Below are 14,435 nucleotides of genomic sequence, written 5' to 3'. Positions count from 1 at the left end.
GGCTCAGGGCTGCGGATGCTCCCTCCCCTAGGAAAGATCTCACCTCTCCTGGAGCCGCACATGCTTCTTGGCTGGCACTTTGGTGGGTGGAGGCTGGGTCATGGCTGCCCCCAAAGACAAGGTCAGCGGCTGTGCTCTGGAGCGCCCCCCACGGGCCAGGACCATGCTGGGGTGGGGTACAGGGCCCAGGGGAGGCTCACTCAGCCATGAGGTCTGCCTGAAAGACAGAGACCTACACTGCTGATTTCTGGTCTGTCTGGTTGGCCAGAAGGAGGCTCCTACCACGAGGCCAGCTTTCTGCTTTGTTTTCACCGGGGGTATCTCTGTTGGCCAAGAAGTGGCCTCGTTTTCGCTATGGAAAGGGCAGGATCTTTTTGGTGGGACCCAGGAGAGTGGGCAGTCTGGGTGAGAGTAAGGGCAAGATAAAAGGTAGGGATTATAGAAGATAGGAAAGAATTCAGGAGGAGGAAGAGCGAGAGGGGAGAGAGGCAAGAGACCAAAGTCCATGGAGTTCTGAGCTGGGTCCAAGTGAGAAAAGACAAGGGAGGAAATATAAAATATACGTTCTCTAGAGAAGAAGGCTCATATAAACTGTCACTGAGCCAACCAGTGGTCCTTCTCCTGAAGGATGAATTTGAGGCGTCCAGTAGTACTGAAACTACTTGGGAATCCAGAGGTGCCTCTAGCAGACAGGGTCCTCTCCTAACTGCTGGCAGTTCCACTCTCAAGTTTATTTCTGGCTTCTGGGGTCTCCGTCCAGGGAGGTAGGCTGGGGGTGTTTCCTTCCTCCTCCTGCCCATCCCCCCCGTCTCCCGCCTCTGTAACTGTCACAGGAAATGGCCTCACCAAGCCCTTGAGTGACAGTGCATGGTGAGGCGACAGCTGGGGCACAAGAGGGGGCATGGAGGTGGTGGGACCATCTCCTCTGTGGACACAGTCCCCATCTCCCAGAGCTAGGGTCACAGTGGCTGGGGAGATAGGGGTGTCAGAGTTGCCAAACCCATAAGAAGAGGCAGGGGGACTGAGGGGGCCTGGTGCAGGTGTGAGTGGTAGAGATCCTCTTGCTACAGTGGGGGGCCTTTTATTCTCTGCTCTCCTTGCAGCCCCCTGTGGCTTCCCTGTACTTCTATCCTTGGGGACATCAGGTCTGTTAGCACCCCTTCCCCAGCCAGGCACTATAGCACCCAACTCAGCCTCTCGCACACCCTCCTTGGAGATGCCCTCCCATTTCCCTAAAGTTCGCACCATCCCAGGGCCATGAACTCCAACTCCCCTCTTCAGGTACTTACTGAAGCAGGTGTGGCCCCCAGGCTGCCTCTTGCCAGCTGTCTGTCTATCTGTCGGTCTGTCTTTGAGGGCTGAGAAGGCTTCAGGAAGCCAGCTTCCTCCCTCCGCCCCTCCTCACTGCCACCCACGCACACCCCAGCTGCATGCTGCCCTCCTGTGTCTGCTGCTGCTGCTGCTACCAGGGGTCGGGTGCCTCCTGCCGGTGCCCCTCTGGGGCCCAAGGCCCTGCTCTCTGAGAATGGGCGAGAGGCTGGGCCTTCCCTGACTACCTGGCTTCCCCTAGCTTCCAAACCCTCTTCCCTCCTGCTGTATTTCTCCTCTGGGTCCTTGTCATTCTTGTCCAGCCTCTGCCTGCTTGCTGGGCACTGCTCAGCTGTCCCCTACTCAACCTAACCTTGGACAGAGACTAATTTCTACTTCTTTGCTTCTGTTCCAGAGCCTTGTAGTTTCAAGACTTGGGAATTCCTGGCCAAGTACAGGCCACATCTTCCCAGAGCAGATGTGACACAGATTTGGGGTAGGGAGAGGAGGAGGCAAGAGTCCCTCCTCTGCCAGGAGAAAGAAGGGCACAGGGGCACACCCCAGCTCTCAGCTGCCTCTGCCTGAGTCCAGGCCAGCCAGTTGGGAAGCAGATAGCAGAGATGGCTTGCGGGAGAGCCTGAGGGCCTCCCCCAGGGTCCCCAGCTACCTCTAGGCCTCCTCCCAGAACCCTGATATGTATTCAGGAGACTTACAGATGGTGGATAGTCTCTGGCCTTCACACCAGGGGACTTCCATGTCCTCTTCAGTCCTGAGATGCCTGGATGCCTGAGGCCCGGGAAGTAGCCCCCAAGAGTAAGACACCATTGCCCCTTGCCCCTGCCTGGCCTTAGCAGGCCCCTTGCTGGGCAGCATCTTAGCCGGTTCATGCTCGCTGCACATCTCCTACCTTCTAACATTCCAAACACCCTTCCCGGCCCCCAACACACAATCCTCGTCTTCTTTCTTCCTCCCACTTCCCTGATTCAGCTGTCAAATGATGACAGCAAAAAAAGAATGATGTACAATAGGCACAGGGGGTAGGCATGCTGGAGGGGGTGGTGGGGAGGGGGCTGGCCTTCTGCTGGCCCATAGGGGAGGGGGGTTGAGATGAAGACCAAGAATGTTCTTCTGGGGCTCAAAAGGCGCCCAGCAGCTGCCCTTACTCTTAGCAGCAGACACAAGGACTAGCTCTTTTCTGAGGCCCTCCATGGCTGGCTGATCCTGGCTCCCTCTTCCCTGTAGCCTGTGCTCCTCTGGGGAGTGGGTGGGTTTCCCTGAGGAGGAGGCTGATTAGAACTGGAGAAGTGTTTGGCTCTAGGGTGGAGGGGAGCAGGAGCCTGGGAATCCCTGACTTGCTGTGGGCAGTGACCTGAGGCTGGCCTCCACCCTACCCCTCAACAACAGTTGGGGCCCTGGTGGGGATTGGAAAGAGGGCCACCACCTCTGGGCCAAGCTGTTGATTGTTATCAAGAACAGGAAGCTAGGATACCACAGGCGTGGGGAGGAGGAACCAGGCAAAGTCTCCCCACACTGGTCTGCCCAGTGGCCCCAGGTTTCCAGAGTTTGAGACCCACCCTGTTGGCTATGAGCACTGGCCCCTATGGCTGGGGCCTGGCAATGGTTTGACAGTGAGAACTGAGCTCCTGATCAGGGAGCAAGAAAACTGGGAGCCAGGAGCTAGGGAAGGTAGTTGGTGGTGGGCTTGGGGGTAATGGTTGGGCACTGACCAAGACCCTGAGAATGCCCTGTTTCCTGTGTGTGGGTTTGAAGTGGAAAGGATACTTTTTTGCCTCTGCCCACACCATCTCTTGTTTCTGGTTAGAAATGCCTGGACATCCACTGAGGGGGTTGGCCAGAGAGCAGGACGGGCAAGGGTGCTGACTGCCAGCCACAGATGGGACAAGATGCAATCACAGCCCTGTGCCAGCCCCTCCCCAGCCTGGTCTGGGGGCCTGGCACACTCCTCTCTACCCTCTCTGGAGTGGGCTTTGCCCCATCTGGGCTGCTTATGGGAGTGGCTTTTCCCCTCTGGAACCCTCCGCTGATACCTGCGGCAGATCTATCCCAGGCAGGTGTCAAACTTCCTGTCACACCAATTGCTGGTTTGTCTTCCCGAGCTGGGATTTAGGTTCTAGCCACCCTCAGCTCCCGAGATAGTATAGTGAGAGTTGGAAGCAAACTGTAGCTTATTAGCTCTGACCGTGAGCAAGGCACTGAGCCTCCTTGAGCTTCCTCCCTCCCAGGGGATGATAACAGCACCTCTCTTATCAGATAGTGTAAGGCCTGTGAAGTACTTTGCTCACAGTGGAGCTCAGGAGTGACCAGGCCAGTGGAAGAAGGCTGGGGGAATGGGCCTGGGGGCAGCATCAGGGCATGGCCAGGAGTCCCACCTCTCTCCAGATGCCTTCTTCTTCCTCACTGCCTACTTTTTCCCTGAAACCAGGCTGCCAGTTCTGCTGCGGTCATGGAGGGGTTCTGGAGGGCTTTGTTTCTAGGTGTTCCCAGTGGCCTGGGTGGGGCTTAGGCTGCCCTTGGGAGGGCAGAGAAAGGTATCCTGAGCAAGGTGATGATGGCATCCTGTCCCATCTGAGGCTGTGATCGGTGCCCTCACCCTTCCCAAGCTCTGGCCACATATGCCCAAACTCTTGGTTCCCTCCTCTGGTGATTTCCAGTTCCAGGGCTGTGAACCACAGCTCCCTGTCCCCAGTGTCAGAAGGCCCTAGGGAGGGGTGGGAGGGGATGATATTTGGACTTCCCAGAAGTCTCTGTTCTCTGGCAGCCCCTAGGAAGTGGGGAGCTTCTTGACAGACTGTTGTTGCCCCCCAGAGGCAAAGGCTGCTACCCTATACAATTCCAAGGGGTCAGGTGCTGGGGGTCAAGACTCTGGGGTCCTAAATATTCCACCGGTCCCACTCCCCTCCATGGCTGCCCTCCTCAGTTCCTCTCTGGAGAAGCCAGAGGATCCTAGGTATCTGTTCTAAGTCCTCCCACCCTCTAAATCCTGGGCCAGCCCAAGCCAGCTTGTTCTGCCCCAACTTTATGGGCCCAGGCTTGTCCTTGCTTGTGTGGGGGAGGCAGAGACTCAGTGAACTAGGATCTCGGAAGCCTCATCCAAGAGGAGGCAGGGAGACACTGGAGGAGACATAGTGAGTGGGACAGAGAAGTGCTGTTAGGGGCGTGGGCCAGCTAGTGTGTGACTTTGGATTTCTCCCAGGACTGTATCCCCATCCCAAGGCCACACTCCTGTGCAGGACCCTATAGTTACAAAGTTACGGTCCTGTTGCCTTTTGGGTGCCTGCTGGTGAGAAGGAATTTCCCACACCTTTACCCCGTGGCTAAGAGGCACAGCCATCCAGGGCTGCTCAGCACGGGGTAGCAGAAGCCCAGTGTGTTGTTGCTGGAACTCAGGACCCCAGCAGGAGGACTTTAGGGGAGAAGAGATCTCTCCCTTTCTACCTATCCCAGAGTCAGCAAAACGGACATTTGTTCCACAATGTGGCATTCCTGTCTCCCTCCTCCTCCTTGTTGTCCCTGAATACCCACTCCTGCCTCCATCCAGACAGGTATGCACATGTGTGCACACAGGCAAGCCCAGACCCTCCCCTGCTCTTTTACCGCCTGGTCAGTGGGACCTAGACCTCCCCCCACTCCCTGGCTGCCTTCCCCAGAGTGTAGGAAGCAGGGAGAGTGGGAGGCTTGGCTGTCCTGAGCCACCCTGCCCCTCTCCTGCCCGGTGGTTATCTCTTTCCAGTGTGGGGGATGCCCAAGGCCTGGCTTCAGGCTGGGGGAGGGCAGGGGAGGGACTGGAAGAGAATTTCCTAGGACTGCTGTAGGGAGAGATCAGGCCAGTTCACATTTGGGAGCCAGGACTCTTGGACCTGTCCCTGTCCCTCCTCTGCTTCCTGGCTGGCTCTCTTCATAAGAAATCAGTAAGGTGCTTTGAGACCTCGGGAGGACCCCAGGGGTTCTCTAGGGAGAGGATGTGGGTTTGTCTGTGGGGGTGGTTACCCGGGAGGAGATACAGCTTTTGTGGTACTATTTTTGCTGAATGGAAAGGCTTGGGCTGGGGCGGCTGCTACTTATTTGTCAGAGCCTTTCTGCACCCTTCCCAGAGCCCCTCTGCCATTCCCCGAGGCTGCCCCAGATTGGGCAGGGCGCTGGCAGCTGCACGTGCTCTGGCCAGCCTCCTCAAGGCTCTGTCCATAGGACTAGCTATGGAGTCTGTGCTGCCCCAAGAGGCCTGTCTTTTGTGGGAACCCTTGGGCAGGTTCTGAGAGCCCCCCTTTACCTAAACTCATGTCCTGCTGCTTCTTTTCTACTTAGATTCTGAAGTAGGGCACTTCCACCCCCCTTCTCCCCTCTGTAGCTGTTAATGGAGACTCCGCTAGAAAGAACACAGTGAAGTGTGTTCCCAGGTGAGGAGGGATGGGGGTAGGATGCTTCCACCACCTCTTGGCCATACTGGTACCTGGAACCTCTTCCCTTTCACGTCAGCTACCCCCCCCCCCCACTGCCTCTCTCAAAAAAGCACATGTGTGCAAGTGTACACACACACAGCCTAGAAAATCTGATGATTCTGCAATGCTGAGTTTCCAGGCCCCCTTCCAGGGGCCGGGTGGCAGCTCTGAGGTTTGGGGCTGGGTGGAATGGGGGAGGGACAGGCAACCCCTGGCTCTGGCCTAAGCAGGGAGCGAGACTGAGCTGGTCCCTGCTTCAGACTTGTCCTCCTGCAGGGGCAGGCCCAGGGGAATCTGGCTCCCACAGACGCTGCCTTGGTGTTCAAACTTTCTATACCTGTCTGTTTTCTGCACATTCCCCCCCACCACCACCACCACCACTTCCTGAGTTTGTTGTGAGTCCTGGGCTTCCTTCCCAGGGCCTAAAGCCATTTCTTCTGCTCTCCTTCCCTTCCCACCCTCAGCTGTCTTGGGGTGGGAGCACTGGGATGAGCAGCTCAAGGTGACTAGCTAGCTGTAGACCAGGGCACAGCAAAGCCTTAAGTTTAAGGTCTTTGAGGCCTGGCCTCGGGTGGGCTTGCCTGGGCCTCTGAAGTGCCTGCAACCAGGAAGGGGCTGGAAGGGAATGGGGGAACTGGGAGGGCACTGCTGATCTAGGTAGAGGAGTGGGAAAAGGCAAGCAAAAGTTCTAGGCACTTAAATACCCCTTAAGGGGTTCTAAGCTTAGAGGACATCACTTTGGGGAGTTCGGAGCAGGTTTGCATTCTCTGCAAAAGTCCAAAATCCCAGGTTCAGGTCCAGCTTCTCTCTTTATATATATGGGACCTCAGGCCCTTTCTGCATATCAGCTTTTTTACCTGGGCAGGGAGGAGTGGGTGGGACTAACTGAGTCCTAAGGATCGGATAGGTGCTAGATCTACAATTGCTATGACTTAGGGCTCTAATATGCTTCTGTGGTGCCACATGGACACACACTCAGCTAGTCCATCCACTCAGGACACAGGAACACTCTTCCACATAGTGCCACCAGGACAACACACACACACGGAAACACAAACACCCTATCTAACACAGGTTGATGGAGCCCTTGGACACCGTGCTTTTCTTCTGAGGTCAGGGAGTGGGGGAGTGAGCTACCACTGCAGTGTGTCCATTTGCAAGGCCACTTCAGCGCTCAGGCTTCTCCAAGAGCTCAGGACCTTTTCTCCCTCAAAGGCAGCTGCTAGAGTTAGGGTGGAGTGGGGGGAGGCAGAGAGAAGAGGTGGGCCTGTCTGTAGGCTGACAGTCATAGTCCCCTTCCACTTTCTGGGCCCACAGCCAATCCCCGCCTGCCTCTCTTCCCTCATGAGCCTTGCCAGGGCTGGGCAGGATAAGGGCCAGGGTCTGGGGTTGAGAGGCAGCCCCTTGCCCTTTGCTGCCTGCTGCCTGCCATGTCGGCTGGAAACTCTGCCCTTCCCACTCCTGCCAAACAGCCAGCAGGCCAAGGTGGGGGGGCTGGCTCCTCCCCTGCTGCCTCCCAACTTTCCTCTGCAGACATCAGGATGAGGTCCCCATTCCTGCTCGCTGTTCTTCTCTGGCTCCAGAGTGTTTTGGCCGAGGTAAGGTGGGCAGGGGGGACAGGCCTGGCAGATGGGCCCACTGTCCAGGACACGACCAGGCTGCCCACAGCCCCACAGGGCCCACAGCTGGTCTGCATTAAGCAAGGAGAGCGGCTGCTCCCTCCCACTGGGCCAGGGAGGATGGAGAACAGATTGCTTCAGCCTGCCTGGGGCTGCCTCCTAAGCCCTGGGCATGCCTCTGGGAGATGCCCCTTTGGCTGTGTGGGGGTGTTAACAAGGAATCCTGGCCCTGTCCCCCATGGCTTTCCCAGAGGCCTGGACCTCAGAGGCCTCTGCCCATCTCTTCCCCCTCTTCTCCCTTGCTTCCTACAGGAAGACCCATGCCACTCCTGGGAAGGAAGCTCAGGAGAGGAGAGTGGAGGTCGGTGTCCTCCAGGGATATGGTCTTCTGGGGGTTGAGGAGTGGGGGGTTCAGGGCCAATTTTTCCACATCAGATCCTGGGTCTGTCCTGTCCTTTTTTGCTTTCTTTCCTTCTTCAGGAGTGTTGGAAGATTCTGAAGGAACCCTCTTTTCCCCAGGCCCACCCCCTAAAGTGAACATCAGCAGCCAGGGAAGGCCTACTAGCCTCTTTTTGAGCTGGGTTGCCCCAGAGCCAGGTGGGTTCCACCATGCCCTCCGCCTCACACGTCTGAGTCCTCTTGGCACTCCAGAAGGGCAGCAGCTCCAGGCCCTCACCAACACATCCAGCTTCGAGTTCCAGGACCTTGTGCCAGGGAGTCGCTATCAGCTGGAAATGACTGCCCTGCGACCCTGTGGGCAGAATGTCACCATCACCCTCACTGCCCGCACCAGTAAGAGGCCTATAGGCTGAGGAGGATGGGCATTGCCTAGGGCCAAGCTGGGAGGTGGCTTACCCCAAAGGGCTGGCAGGGAGCAGGATACCCAAAAGGGGTCAACTTCTTTGCGAACTATATCTGGAATAGTTACCCATCAGAAACACTACCGCCGGGAGAGAGGCCCATTAGGTCCTGACCTTGGTGCTGTCCTTTCTCTTTGTTGCAGTTCCATCAGCTGTCCATGGGCTGCAGCTCCATAGCCCTGGGAGCCCATACAGCCTGGAAGCCTCCTGGGGTGAAGCCCCTGGAGAGCAGGATGGCTACCAACTTCTCCTTTACCACCTGGACTCCAAGACATTGGCACATAATATCTCCCTGCCTTCGGACACCCTGTCTCACAATTTTGGTAACCTCTTGTCAGGTAGTGAGTATGTTTTAGAAGTTATCACCTGGGCTGGCAACCTCCAAGCAAAGACCAGTCTCCACCAATGGACAGGTGAGGTGGGCACCTGGGTGGGGCCCCAGATGGTAGCTAATCCAGGAGTGGTGGGAGTGGTTTGGGGGCTCCCTAGTGCCAGGGTCAGGGCCAGCATCCTGCTCCAGGGCCGTTTCTCAAGCCTGACTTGGCTTTCTCCATCCTTCTTCCAGCCCCTGTGTCTCCAGATCACCTGGTGCTGTATACCCTGGGCACCAATGCTGTGCAAGCCTCCTGGAATGGCTCCGAGGGGGCTGCCTGGCTCCAACTTGTGCTCACAGACCTCCTAGGTGGCACCAACTTGACTGCAGGAGTCAGACGGGGGGTCTCCAATCACACCTTCCTTCATCTGTCTCCGGGCACCCCTTATGAGCTGACTCTTACTGCTGTTGCTGGGCCCCATCAGATAGCAGGGCCCAATGCCACTGAGTGGACCTGTGAGTGCCTTAGAGGGGAAAGGGACACAGCAGAAGCTGTTCAGCTCTTTTCCTCTGGCCAAGTGGCTAGGATACAACTGCTGGGGGAGGGAGCTTCCTCCGGAGGCTCAGAGGGAGTGGTGGTAGATACCCACCTGAGAAAGTGATAGAGGTGATGATAGGTGATCCTTCTGTTTGCTGGGCTCTAGGTTAAGCACTTTCTGTGTATTGTTTCATTTAATCCTCAAAGCAGCCTTGTGTAAGTCCTATTATTCTCATTTTATGGTAGGGAGAGCTGAAGTTTAGAGAAAGAAAGAAGTCAAGTCATGCAGCTCTTGAGTGGTGAGCTGATCTGACCCGTGTTGGACACCTGCAGAGCCTGTGGTGACTTTGCCCCAATGTCACCATGATTTTACTCAGAGAACTGTTGTGCAGTTGTTAAGAGTAGAGGAACCAGACTGCATGTTTCTGCCACCTGCTGGCTGTGGGTCTCCGGACAAGTCGTTTACCTTCTCTGTGTATTCATTTCTACATGTTTAAAAGGGATGATAATAGTAGTGTCCACATCCTGGTGTTATGAGGATTGGGTGTGAGAGGCTACATGTAGCTGGCAGGACCATGCTGGCAGGCACATACTTAATCACTGGATGTGTGCTCATTTCAAGTACTGTTGTCCATGGCCAGATGGTAGCAGCTAGATCCCAGCAGTTACCAAGAACATGGCAAATGGTGGCTGCTAACATCTGGATGAGATGTGGCCCACTGTGTACAGAAAGAAGCCAGTGCAGAAAAAGTAGGATTTTTCTCATTCACTGCTTAGATCTTTCTGCACATATTTGTTCTTTTTCTTCACAGATCCCTCTGCCCCTTTCGACCTGGTATTGACTCCCCTGTTCCCCAAGCTCTGGGCGAGCTGGAAGGTAGGGCCAGGTGCCCGGGATGGCTTTCTGCTGAGGTTAAGTGGGCCAGTGGAGCAGAATATCACTCTGGGCCCTGAGGCCCTCAACACCACATTCCCAGGGCCCATGCCCAGCGGACACTATGCTCTGGAGCTGAGGGTCCTGGCTGGACCCTATGATGCCTGGGTCCAGACTTGCGCCTGGTTGGATGGTGAGTCTGTGCTGGTGGGGAGCAGGGTGAGGTCCTGCCTAGCCCATCTGCATCAAGAGGCAGTGGGGGACCTCACTGTTTAGGGCCTACCTCCTCCCCAGGTCCTGCAACTCTGCCCAGACCAGAAAATGGCACCAAGTTGCATCTGGAGGGGCTGGAAACAACCAGGGAGCTTGGGCAGCGGGCACTGCTCTATGCTGAGGGTAGCCCAGGCTTCCTTGGAAACATCTCCATTCCACTTGGTGCCACTCACATCACCTTTTGTGGTCTGGTGCCAGGGGCCCGCTACTGGGTGGACATTGTTTCATCTCTAGGAGTCATCACTCAGAGCCTTGTGGGCTACACACGTGAGTACCAGCCACTGTCGCCCCTTGCCTTGTGGGGAGGAGTAAGAGTGAAGAGGAAACTCAGGAAAACTGGGCAAGGGGACATAGACACTGAGTGGCCCCCTCTCCAAACTGCCCCTCTCTTTAGATCCCCTGGCACCACAATCACTGGAAGTCATCAAGATGGGTAGCCCCTCTGATCTGTCCATTGGCTGGACCCCAGCATCAGGGCAGCGGGAAGGCTATAGGGTCATGTGGCACCAGGAGGGCAGCCAGAGGTCACTGGGCAGCCTTATTGACTTGGGTCCAGACAAATCCAACCTGACCCTGAGGAGTCTGGTGCCCGGCTCCTGCTACAATGTGTCTGTATGGGCCTGGGCAGGGAACCTTAGCTCCAGCATCCAGAGGACCTGCACCTGTACCTGTGAGTTCCTGGTGGCATCCCCTGGGGGCGGTGGGCTGCTGGGGGGGGGCGGGGAGGGCTGGCTTCCTCTGCTCTCTGCACTTCCATGTTCTTGACAGAAGCCATTAGTACAAGGTGAGGCCTTTCCTGAATCTGTCTGCAAGCATTTTCTACCTCCTACCTTCTGGCTGGCTATTCATCCACCCACTATCCCGCCCTTCTTCCCTCCAACAAATATTTGATGAATGCCTCCCATTTTCTAGGTATGAGGCTAAAAATTGTGAACAAGACATTCTAGAAAAGAAGACTGACAAGTTAACAGATGGTTTTCTTATATGTATAAAAGCATATGATTTTACACATTATATTATGATAAATGTTGATACCTTAATGGGAATGTACATGACGTGTTAGCTTGAACATATTAAACTGCATTCTTATAGGTGAAAATAGCTGAGTATCAGGAATTTTATGTAGTGCAATCTCATCTTTTAGGCCTCACAGAAGGGACATGTGCTTAGAGAGTCAGAAAAGGTTTCCTAGAGAAGAGTGAGCTGGGTGAGGAGCCTGTAGGTCTGGGTAGGATACGGGGAGAGAGCTTCAGTGGGAGGCCAAGAACGCACCCCTCACCACAGGCCAGGGACGGACAGACAGACAGACCTTACAGGAACTGACTATTGGCAGATGAGCTGGAGTCCAGGTCCCAGAGGGATGTGAGAGGGCAGGCACCAAGCTTGGTGCTGGTGGAGTCCAAGGGGGCCAGATGACATGTCACAGTCCAGGAGCAGGCGTCGGGGTGGGCATCTTTTCAAAAGATTTTAATGGGAAGGAAGGAGAGTGGGCTCTGAGCCCCAACGGAAGCTATGTTTTTAGACTGGGAGTTTTGGGGGCTTGCTTGGTGACCCAGGAGAAGAGTGGAGATCAAGGGGAAGGAGAGGTGGGGATTCAGCTGACTCTAAGTCCTTGTCCTTCAGCCCCTGCTTCTCCTGCCAACTTGAGCCTGGGCCTTGTTACGCAGCCTCCTGCACTGAGGGCTTCCTGGAGTCCCCCTCCAGGGGGAAGGGATGGCTTCCAGCTACGGCTTTATTGCCTGAGACCCCTGACTCTGGAAAGTGAGGAGATTCTGGCTCCGGAGGCCCAGAACTTCTCCTGGGCCCAGCTATCCCCAGGCACTGAGTTCCTGGTGCAGCTGGCCACGCTGCGGGGGCCAGACCAGAGCAGCAGCACCAACGCCACAGGCTGGACGTGTGAGTGCCCTTGATAGCACCAAGGATGGAGACAGAGGTGGGGGAATCTCTTGGGAAGGGAGGAGCCAGAGACTTGATTCAACTTCTCTTCTTCCTTCCTCTCTCCACCCCAAGAGTAGCCATCCCTTACCTTGCTCTTTGGACTCCGAGGGGTGCATGTCCCCTCACCCTCTCTGTGCCATGTGGGCAGGCAGCTGGGTCACACACCAGCCTGCTGTTGTTTCCCTCATTCTTTGGCCTCAGGAGACCTGCTTCCTTCTTTAGGGCTCCCCCAGCACCTTGGCCCCTCTGGCATTGTAGGGTGGGCAGAATGAGTGCTTTGTTCATTTGTGGGGAGCCACAGGTCTGTCATTCCTCACGTTCTGTCACTGCCAACAGCATGGACGGGGGCAGTAGTAGGGACCCTGTCAGGACCTGGCCTCTAGCCCCATCTGGGCCATGAACAGTTACTAATAACAGGAATGGGTAATGTTCAGTGGGCACTTGGCTAAGTGTTCTGCCTGTGTCCTCTCACTTAAGTCTCATAATAACAACTCTAGTTACCTCCATTTCACAGATGAGGAAACTGAGGCACTGAGAAGGAAAGTAACTTTCCCTCAATTCCTCAGCACTATGGGAGTAGTGAGGAGTTGGGATTCACATTCAGGCAATGTGTCCAGAGGCCATTCTCCTTGCCACACACTATCCCTCAGCCCTAGGGAAGAGCAGGGGAGAGAGAAGGCTCTGGAAAGAGTCATGGAATTAAGGAAGCTCAGGAAACACAGCGGGGCTCTCTCGTCCCTGGAAGCACCCTAGGCCCCCAGAACTGGGTTTGGAAGCCCCTTTTCATGCTGGCCTGAGCAAGCAGCCCTGCTTCTCCTGTCTGCTGAGCCTGTGGTGGACCTGAGGGATCCCCCCCGGGCACGTCCCTCTCTGATGTGTGACTCCTCCACTCCACCCCAGGCCTTCCCCTCCACCATCACTGTTTTCTAAATTCTATTCAGTCTTCCTGAGGGTGGGAGACCTCAGGTAGCCTGGGAAGGTGCTGGAAAAAGGTCTGGCCTGGGAGTCCAAAGATCTGGGTTTTAGCTGGGGCTCAGTCCTAGAGTGACTCTTGGCCCTCTGTGAGGTAGAGGGTCCCCATTTAAAAGGAGGTATTAATTAGGTGACTGGGCCAGGTTTGTGGGACTCCAGATCTCAGGCTCAAGCTCTGGGATTGGAGGGGCACCCCTGGGCTCTCACATACCCACCTGTTCATCCACTTAAGGTCTTTAAAAGCTTCTTGGGTACAGGGGCTGAGAAAAGACACTTGGTTTAACTCTCATGCTGCCCAGTCTAGTTTTGTCTAGAGGGGTGGGGATATGAAGAAAGTAAGTGATTGATTCACTCATTCAATAGAGTTCTAGCTTGTTCTCTGCTGCCTGGGATAAATGCTGGCCCTACTTTCCAGCACATTTGGGGGCTTACTTGACACCCTGAGCCAGTGTCTCTGGCTTCTGGTGTTTCTTGATAGCACCAAGGATGGAGGCAGAAGTGGGGGATCTCTTGGGAAGGGAAGAGCCAGAGACTTGGTTTAACTTCTCTTCTCCCTTCCTCTCTCTACCCCATACCTTGCTCTCTCTATAGGCCCCCTTGCCCCTCGTCTGGTAAATGTGACCAATGAAGGTCCCACCCAGCTCCGGGCATCCTGGGTCCATGCTCCTGGAGGCCGGGACAGCTACCAGGTGACCCTGTACCAGGCAGGCATTTGGGTAGGCACCAGCATCGTGGGAGCCGAGGTGGACAGCACAAGCTTTTTGGCCCTGATGCCAGGCACTAAGTACGAGGTGGAGATTGTCTCCCAGGCGGGTCCCCTTCACACCTCAGCAGCCAACACCTCTGGCTGGACCTGTGAGTGAGCCATGGGGAAGGTGGTGAGGAGGAAGAGGTGGGCAGGGCAGGGCTACCTCTGAGAGCCTGGGCTCTTCCCTCAGTGGCGCCGGAGCCCTCTTTAGCCCATTCTCCATTTCTACACCCAAGAGCCCTATGTGGGTCAAACCCCTGGCATCATGCACAGGGCTCTGAGAACCAGGGTCAGCAGCCTGGCTAACTGGCTTTCCTTCCCTCCACAGCTCCACTCACGCCCAGTGAGTTGCTGGTGTCGATGCATGCAGGCACGGCCATGGTCAACCTGGCCTGGGCCAGCAGCTCCTTGGGGGAAGGGGTATGCCATGCCCAACTCTCAGAGGCTGGACATCTCTCCTGGGAACAGCCCCTGGTGCTAGGCCAAGCCCGCCTTGTCCTGAGAGGTCTGACACCAGGACGCAATTTCTCCCTGT

At 55.9% G+C, this 14,435-nt stretch overlaps 2 protein-coding genes across 2 annotated transcripts in view; one reads left to right on the top strand and one right to left on the bottom strand.

Moving 5' to 3' along the window:
* PTPN7 (protein tyrosine phosphatase, non-receptor type 7) overlaps positions 1-2,207 on the bottom strand; it is an 11,888-nt gene extending 9,681 nt beyond the window's left edge. Inside the window, exons 1-2 of the mRNA XM_003792271.2 lie at positions 2,022-2,207; positions 44-213 (exon numbers count right to left, since the gene is read on the bottom strand). Of these exons, the coding sequence (XP_003792319.1) occupies positions 44-213; positions 2,022-2,195 (344 nt within the window). The 5' untranslated portion in view covers positions 2,196-2,207. The remainder of the gene's footprint in view (positions 1-43; positions 214-2,021) is intronic.
* A 5,099-nt stretch (positions 2,208-7,306) lies between these two features.
* LOC100961228 (receptor-type tyrosine-protein phosphatase V-like) overlaps positions 7,307-14,435 on the top strand; it is a 17,616-nt gene continuing 10,487 nt past the window's right edge. The window contains 11 exon segments of the mRNA XM_003792270.1: positions 7,307-7,363; positions 7,697-7,745; positions 7,904-8,176; positions 8,388-8,657; positions 8,810-9,073; positions 9,908-10,162; positions 10,264-10,509; positions 10,637-10,912; positions 11,866-12,138; positions 13,744-14,007; positions 14,229-14,420. Of these exon segments, the coding sequence (XP_003792318.1) occupies positions 7,307-7,363; positions 7,697-7,745; positions 7,904-8,176; positions 8,388-8,657; positions 8,810-9,073; positions 9,908-10,162; positions 10,264-10,509; positions 10,637-10,912; positions 11,866-12,138; positions 13,744-14,007; positions 14,229-14,420 (2,419 nt within the window).

This window comes from Otolemur garnettii, unplaced genomic scaffold (genome assembly GCF_000181295.1).
Source record: "Otolemur garnettii isolate 467f Iridium unplaced genomic scaffold, OtoGar3 scaffold00055, whole genome shotgun sequence".
Classification (NCBI taxonomy): domain Eukaryota; kingdom Metazoa; phylum Chordata; class Mammalia; order Primates; family Galagidae; genus Otolemur; species Otolemur garnettii.
The sequence above is the reverse complement of the archived record's forward strand: the minus strand, read 5'-3'. Positions and strand labels throughout refer to the sequence as shown.